An 8,004-nucleotide genomic window follows, 5' to 3' on the forward strand; every position below is an offset into this window, starting at 1 on the left:
CCAAAGAAAACAAACAAACGAACCAAGAACAAGAACAGAAAAAAGGATAAATAAGCACTAGAGTCGCAAACCAACAAGATCGGAAACAGCTTTAACCACGGTTAATGAGCCCGAGCCGAGCAACTTATCGACTGTCGGCTTCTGTCTGCTCATCGACTGCTTGCTCACTACTTTTTTCCACATATTCTTTTTTTCTTCTGTCAAATTATGGATCCCTGTTGTCTCGTGCCCCTCTTTCCTCCGCTTCGTCTTGTGGGCCGTTTTCCTTTTTCTTTTCTTTTTTTTCTTGTTTTTTAATATAATAGTGACACAACGAATAAACCAAATAAAATAAACAATCGGTTTCTTCCATATACTCTTGTCGAATTAAAGTCAAGACGCTTCGCAGATCTCTCCCTCTCTCTCTTTCTCCCTGTGTGTAGAGTTTCCTTAGATTCAGCAAATGTGTGGGGCTGGGATCTGAAGTCATAATGAAGCTCGGAGTTGGTGCTGATGATGAATAGAGACCTGGAAGGATGTGATCTTGTAGTTGCTAAGTGAGAGAGAGAGGCGCAGCCCCTTCTTCCTAATTCGCTCAATTACTTCTGGCGTTCGCCTTCGCAGAAGCCTAGACAGAGGAATTTCTTCCTTTTCCGTTTCCACGGCTCCAGTAATGCGAAGAGAAGCGGAGAGGAACTTTGAAGCTCGTAACACACTGGCTCATGTTTTGGTTTTCCTCATAGACTGGCCTGCCGTTTGTTTTCCTCCCTTCCTCCGCAAGTGATATCTTGTGGAATTCCATTTGGGCCGACTGGAACTCGGCGACAGGCATGAACATGGCCGTTTCATCCTTCTTTCTTTTTCCCTTCGGCGATCTCTGATACAAGTTCTCGGATGAGTTACACGGATTGAAAGTCTTTCTTTCCTTTATAGTGAAATCTTGGAGATCGCGTTCGCTTGTGGTTGTGGAGTGGACAGAACTTGCGTGGACCTTCAGGTACTTGCTTCTTTCGGAAAGCTCTCTTGATCATTCTTTCGTTTTTCCTTTTCATCTTTTCTCTCCTGCGCGCCGGGGCCGCGGGGAGAGAGAGCGGGGTTTGGCCATTTCTGGAGTTTATTAAATCTCGCCCCGTTTTCGCCTATTCAACGTAAAAAATGCAACTCCTTTTCTCGGTGAACTTGATCAAGGCATGAAATAAGTTTTTTGGCAAATTCCTTCCGTGTTGAACACTGTTCCGCGTTGTAGACTTTACTTTTTTCCTCTGCTCAAGGAAACGAAGGAAAGAGAAAGAAACAGACGCCTTCTTCTTTTGTAGCTTCACTTCCCTCCCGTTTATTTCGCCTGATCTTCGGTCTTAGGTTTTCCTGCTCCACCACATGCATATCGAGAGAAAAAACTTCTGTCAATTTTCTTCTCATATATAACGGAAAAGCGGAGGAGTGGTTGTGGCTTTTCAGCGCAAGCTGATGATTTCTTTTCCTGGCATGCTTACAGCGGTCCACTCGGCATGTCCATCTTGTCCTGGTTCAAACACACTTGACCTTGCCAGTCTTTAGTTCACAGTGGTCCTTCAACCCTACAGTACACTACAGATGGTGTACAGAATAACCTGACTTGTACTAATTCCATTCCAAAATGGTTGTCTAAATGCTCAAAGGCCTTTCCCTCTTCCTTTCTTTCTTTTTTCTGCCCCTATATCGGATATCTCTTCCTTTTATTAGGGAAAGAAAAGGTTGGTAGTTCATTTTGTATATCTCATCTTAAATTTTCAAGCTGTTTCCCTTTTTTCACGATCTTTTTTGCCTGCGTTCCTCACAAATGACCTCCCTTCCGCCTGTCCTTTTTCTTCTCCTCCTTATCGCCCGAAAGGAGACGGAAGTCGGAGGAAGGGGCCCTGAAAAAAAAAATGCAGGGTAATCTTTTTAACTGATGTAAGAAAAGTTCTTTCCTTATTCATTTTCAGGCTTTGAATCCGCAGTATTTAGTCTAAGAAAGAAAAAGCGAATGTACAAGGGGCCCTGCTTCCGGCGCAATTTATTAATGCTTTTTCCACGGGAGTCCCATTGATGATGATTTCTGCTGCCGGGAATTGCTTGTCTACATCCAGCAAAGAAGGGAGCGGCTCTCCAGGTGGAGAAGAGAGATGCCTGGACTCGCAGCTGTGGCATGCTTGTGCGGGGGGGATGGTTCAGATGCCCCAAGTCAACTCGAGGGTCTTCTACTTCCCGCAGGGCCAGGCGGAGCACGCGCAGGGGGACGTCGACTTCGGTGCCAACTGCTGCCGCCTCCCTCCCCTCGTTCTCTGCCGAGTGGTGGCAGTCAAGTTCAAGGCCGACCCCGACACCGACGAGGTCTACGCGAGGATACGCCTGTTCCCCCTCAGGAAGGACGACCCCTCCGCCGACCCCGACGACGGTGGAGGAGAAGGCGGTGGCTGTTTTGGTGATAATGGCGGCGAGGCCTCGGAGAAACCCGCCTCGTTTGCCAAGACGCTCACACAATCGGACGCCAACAACGGGGGTGGTTTCTCCGTCCCGCGCTACTGTGCCGAGACCATCTTCCCCCGCTTGGACTACTCGGCCGACCCGCCCGTCCAAACGGTGCTCGCCAAGGACGTTCACGGGGAGGTCTGGAAGTTCCGGCACATCTATAGGGGAACACCTCGCCGGCACCTGCTGACCACCGGTTGGAGCACGTTCGTCAACCAGAAGAGGCTCGTCGCCGGCGACTCCATTGTCTTCCTCCGCACCGCAAATGGTGAGCTGTGCGTCGGCATCCGACGTGCCTCAAGGGGGGAGAGCTCCTCGCAGTCCGGCTGGAATCCGGTGGCCGGCAGCTGTGGGTACGGAGGGATGGGAATGGGAATGGGGATAGGGGCAGGAATAGGTGGCAGAGGAGGAAGTGGAGGAGGAGGCGGGGAGGGTGGAGGATTTTTGGTGGAGGAGAGGAAAAAGGGGAAGGGGAGGGGGAGGGTAAGCCCGGAGTCGGTGCTGGAGTCAGCGAGCCTGGCCGCTAAGGGGCTTGGGTTCGAGGTGGTGTACTACCCGAGGGCGAGCACGCCGGAATTCTGCGTGAGGGAGTCGGCCGTGAGGTCGGCCGTGAGGGTACAATGGACGGCGGGAATGAGGTTTAAGATGGCCTTCGAGACGGAGGATTCTTCCCGGATCAGCTGGTTCATGGGCACCATCTCTGGCGTCCAGGTGGCCGATCCCATCCGCTGGCCCAACTCTCCTTGGCGGCTGCTTCAGGTACACATGTCAAACCGAAACCTCTCCCACCTAAAACCGAACCTGTTTAATCCCGGTTCATGTCCCCTCTCCCTCCCAAGCCTTTTCCCCCCTAATCGTTCTTGCGAACTTTCGGTGGTATCGTTGCATGGATTTGCGAATTATCGAACCGTTCCTTCTTCCTCCTTATTTTCTTTTTCCTGGTTTTAGTTGAGTCTTCCTGTGTCCTGTGTTTTGTCGTATTCCATTTTGTGTTGATTCTGGAAGAAATGCAGAGAAATGGTGGTCAGAAACCACTCAGTACATCCAAGATTTGCTTTGCTGCAATGAAAAATACCAGGAGCAGAAGAGTCTACAGTGTTCATGTGTCTTTTGGACGTCTTCCAATGGCAGGCAACTTGCTTGATAGAGCAAGCGATTCCCGAAATTCTTCCGGATGGTCCTGTTTTGTTTGGTTTGGTCCTGTCACCTGTGGGTAAGAAGTGTGATCACTGGAACCAAAAACTGCCATGGATTGGAAGAAGAGGAGGCTTTGGTTTTCGCTTTTCAGATTTTAGGGGAGGTTTGACACGCTGAAAAAGTTTCAGAAACATCTTTCGATGGATGGCGAGTGAAACTTTTCATAAAAGGAAAGAGCTCCGACTTTTTCGTAACATGTAGTTGGTTCCCGTTTAATCTTTGGAAGCTCACATCATCCGTGAGATCACGGTGTGTGAGAGAGAGAGAGAGAGAGGCATGGAGTGTGATTGGGGCAGTTTATGCCGAGTGGTTTTTCTGGTGATTTTGGTGGAGTAGAAATTGGCAAATTTGGGACGTTGCTACATCATTCCCTTGCACGATAAAATGATTAAGATGGGGAGGGGCATTTGGGGCGAGGCATCTGCTTCTGTTTCAGTCGCTGTGGGCGTTCACTCTCTCCCCTGTTCTGGAAACTGTCATCTCTGAACGGTTCATGTTTTACGGGAAATCACGTGCAACGGGGAGTTGCCTGACAGTGCGGCGCTTTCTCTTTTGCTTTTCCCCCTTTCTCCCCACCCCTGCTTTTGGACAAAGGGCTTGAAAAAAACAGGAAGAAGGTAATATGGCGCGTCCCTGTTCCTTGGCAACTTTCCTCACTGCCATGGTGGACGGTGAGGTTGGGTGAGGCTCACAAGGTTGGAAACTAAGAGCGATTAAAATATGCATATCCTCCTAGAATCATGAGGTATATGTTATATGATGAAGAATATAGCTAGAGAGGATTATCTGCTGAATTAGGCTCCCAAATACCAATAGCTTGTCCTCTCTTTTCCTCCTCCGTCATGCTTGTAAAGCCCGATGGCTGTGTGCCTCCTTTTTTGTGGCGTACGCCTTAGTTGCCTCCGTCGTCCTTGCGTTGCGCTTGTATCTTTTCTATTCGATTCTACCCCCTAACCGATGAGGTGTGGAAGGACGATAGCAACTGCAATTTCATTCCACTGCTTGCAACAAAGTATTGCTGTCCATCCATGATCCAACCGAGGCGCTCTTTACCCAGCTCCCCTCCCCCTTTCCCCCGGTCTTAGCTTCTTTACATACGAACGTGACGTTTTACTGGATCACGCTTTCTTGTGTGGGTTGGGGTTTTGGTTAAACTGTCGGGAAGCATATGCTCCTAAATAGAAAACATGCCTCTTGTCGGAAGGAATGTGATCTTTGGGATATCCTGTGTGTTCTTTTCCTTCTTCTAATGTGTTGCTGATCAATGGGCGGGGTGAGGTGCAAAGTCTGTGAATCTATATTTATCCTTTTTCTCTGTTTGAGTTACAAGTTTGTGAAGCTAAATTTTATCATTTTTCTTATTTGGCGGAAGAATTCTGGCGCGTGGGTTGGGTACATTCACTGTGCATGTTGGTTGCCTGATGAATTTTCTGCTCTGTTTGAAGCGGGAGGTCCACCGTGGGTAACATTTCTTTCTTTTTCAATCAAATTTGTCTTGTTGACAGGTCACGTGGGATGAGCCAGATCTGCTGCAGAATGTGAAAAGAGTAAGTCCATGGTTGGTCGAAGTGGTGTCCAACATGCCGAGCATCCAGTTGATGCCTTTCCCTCCGCAGAAAAAGAAGCTGCGGCTGCCGCAGCACATGGACTTCCCCTTGGAAAGCCATCACCCCCACATAGCTGCATTCTCTGGTAGCACTTTCCGGTCCTCAAGCCCGCTGCAGTGTATCATGGATAACTCTCCTGCAGGCATACAGGGAGCCAGGCATGGTCAAATTGGTTTTTCTCTATCAGACCTCCATCTGAACAAACTGCAGTCAGGGTTGTTTCCGAATACCCGCCAGCATCATGGGCTCGGTGCACTGTCCACTGCCACGGTTTCCACCGAGCTCTTCATGGCGAATTCTGGCATGAAGGACAACGTTTCCTGCTCACTAGCAATCGGCGTTTCATCCCAGAGTGCGGACAAAACCGTGGAAAGAAAGCCAGCAGAGTTTCTTCTATTCGGGAAACCAATACTCAGGGTCACGGACCCGACAAAATTGGGAGTGAGTTCCGCATATAGTACTGGGGTAGATTCATCTCTGCTTAAGGATGACTGTTCAGCTGATGTCAAATCAGAGAAAGTAGAAAATTATCCCGTGGAATTCTTCGATTCCGATCATCCGAAGCCGCTGAACCTTTCACCCTGCCAGGGGCTCTCACTGTTGAAGGAGTGTAAGAATAATGAGATTAATCTGGAAAATGGGGAATACAAGAAAGCGTTCGAGGACTACGCCGGTGGCCATTGCAAGGTGTTCATGGAGTCGGAGAATGTAGGCAGAACTCTCGATCTATCGGTTATTTGTTCCTACGAAGACTTGCACAGAAGGCTTGCCGACATGTTTGGGATTGAAAGACGAGAGGTACTGAGTAACGTGCTCTACCGAGACGCAAGCGGGGTTGTTAAGCACACTGGAGAAGAACCATTCAGGTAAAAAATTTTAAATTGGTCTGATATCCATTGATTTCACATTTCATTTTCAGTGTCAGATCAGGATGAAAGCATAATCTCATGACTTCGTCTTGGTCTAGTATTCGGGAGCCTACTACACTGGCTGCTTCAGTGGCTTTCAAAAGCTAGTTTCTTTTGTTTTCTCAAAGACTGAAGGATAGACTGGTCCTGAATTTCCTGATAGCCTTTGCCCATACAGCATATTAAAACCGTGTCAACGAATTGTACTGGATAGACACCTTGATCAATCGCTCCGGAGCCGGTGGAAGCGTTCAATTGCATGGTCATTTGATACCGATCAACTGGCAAACCTTTTCCGGTGTCCATTGTCGGCTTCCAACCAGATGTTGGAATCTTCTCTCCAGTTACATCGGGGTGCATGAGCCTATTCGTAGCCCTTCGTTCTTACCCGACTCTCTCCAATTCCTTCCATTGTTGATGGATGAGACTACGGAAGTGTGCCGGGCATGGATCCCTCTTCACAAATGCCGGACAGTTGTTTCCCGCCTTTATGTTTCAGAGTAGTTTATACTAGTGATGAGGAGGGAAATTGGACCTTCCGCCTTCCTCTGGTAAAACCGTTTCCAAGCGCTTAAAAAAATCTCAGCAGTAACTACTAAGTGCCTACTCTATAGCCTGAAACAGTTGAACGCCGTGCCGCCATGCTCGACACACAGACAACTCCTTGTTTTGCAATAGGAATCTCTCGTAGTATGACTTTTGCGTCGGTTTTAGAATTTCATTGAATATCTGTCATTGTACTGATGGTTCCCGTGAGTGACAGGACATATTGGGATGTGTAGGCCGTTCTTTGTGGTTTGTTGTCCGAGCAGAGTTATTCGTAATCGATTTTCTTCGTAACTGAAATGGTTTTGCTTGTGCCTTTTTGACAGTGAATTTACAAAAACAGCACGAAGACTGACTATTTTATCAGACTCCAGCAACTTGGGAAAGTGAAGGGCAGTTAAGTAATGCGTCGGTTCCCGTCCTTTCGTTGCGTCTCCGAGATGGTCTGCCTTTTGTAGCTCTTCTGTCATTCACGGTGTTCTGTACCCTTCCTTTATAATTTCTTACTAAGTGGCAGATGAAACTCAATCAAGCTTCTTTAGTTTCTTGATTTAGTTTCATCTGCTGGCCTTCATGCTCGTCGCTTTCTATTTTTCCAGTTCAAGCCTAAAAGAATTTATGAAATCAAATAAAGAAAAGAACACCTTTGCAATGTCCCTTGTAGACAGGCATTTTTAGCAGTGAAATTTTTCTTTTCCTTTTATTTTTCCTTCAACTGGTTGTGGGCAAGGGGGATGGGATGCGAAATGGACGACACTGAAGACCGGATGGTGAAAAGTTTTCCTTGTTGGCAACGCACTCTTCCCCCTTGTCAAATTAGCAGCACTGGGATCTGAGGTCATATCTTGTTTCGAGTTCCAAACATGCCAACACATGGCGTGTTCTATGGTGGACGTACATCTGTGAAGCGTGTCACATGGTGGGGGTTGTACAAGCAACAAGGAGGTTCAGTGCAGTCTTGACGTGTTATTTGATCCTCGACAACCACCGTGGGATATTTCTCGCAGTATTTCTGCCACGACCATATAAAACTTTTCCGTGGTTCATCTTTGTGACGTTATATCGTAAAAGGATTTAGACAATGAGATATGAAATGTTGAAGCAAGTACACGCTGAGAAGGATTAACCTGTCAAGTTTTTCTGTTGGTACGTTGCTAATGGCAAAACGCCCACAAATTATTAATACGCAGAAAGTCAAATTTACATGATATTATGTCTTTACGTTACAATATTTAGACCGTGTTGGTATCTCATTTTGGTATTTTTTGTTTTATCTC

General features: G+C 47.5%; 1 protein-coding gene across 1 annotated transcript; it reads left to right on the forward strand.

The window, feature by feature from the left end:
- The first annotated feature begins 342 nt into the window (after positions 1-342).
- LOC116252540 (auxin response factor 18-like) lies at positions 343-7,430 on the forward strand. The gene is made up of 4 exons (XM_031626886.2): positions 343-976; positions 1,944-3,228; positions 5,172-6,139; positions 7,054-7,430. Exons 2-4 carry the CDS (start codon positions 2,047-2,049, stop codon positions 7,115-7,117), a joined length of 2,214 nt encoding a protein of 737 aa, XP_031482746.1. The 5' UTR covers positions 343-976; positions 1,944-2,046; the 3' UTR covers positions 7,118-7,430.
- The last annotated feature ends 574 nt before the right edge of the window (positions 7,431-8,004 follow it).

This window comes from Nymphaea colorata, chromosome 4, assembly GCF_008831285.2.
Source record: "Nymphaea colorata isolate Beijing-Zhang1983 chromosome 4, ASM883128v2, whole genome shotgun sequence".
Classification (NCBI taxonomy): domain Eukaryota; kingdom Viridiplantae; phylum Streptophyta; class Magnoliopsida; order Nymphaeales; family Nymphaeaceae; genus Nymphaea; species Nymphaea colorata.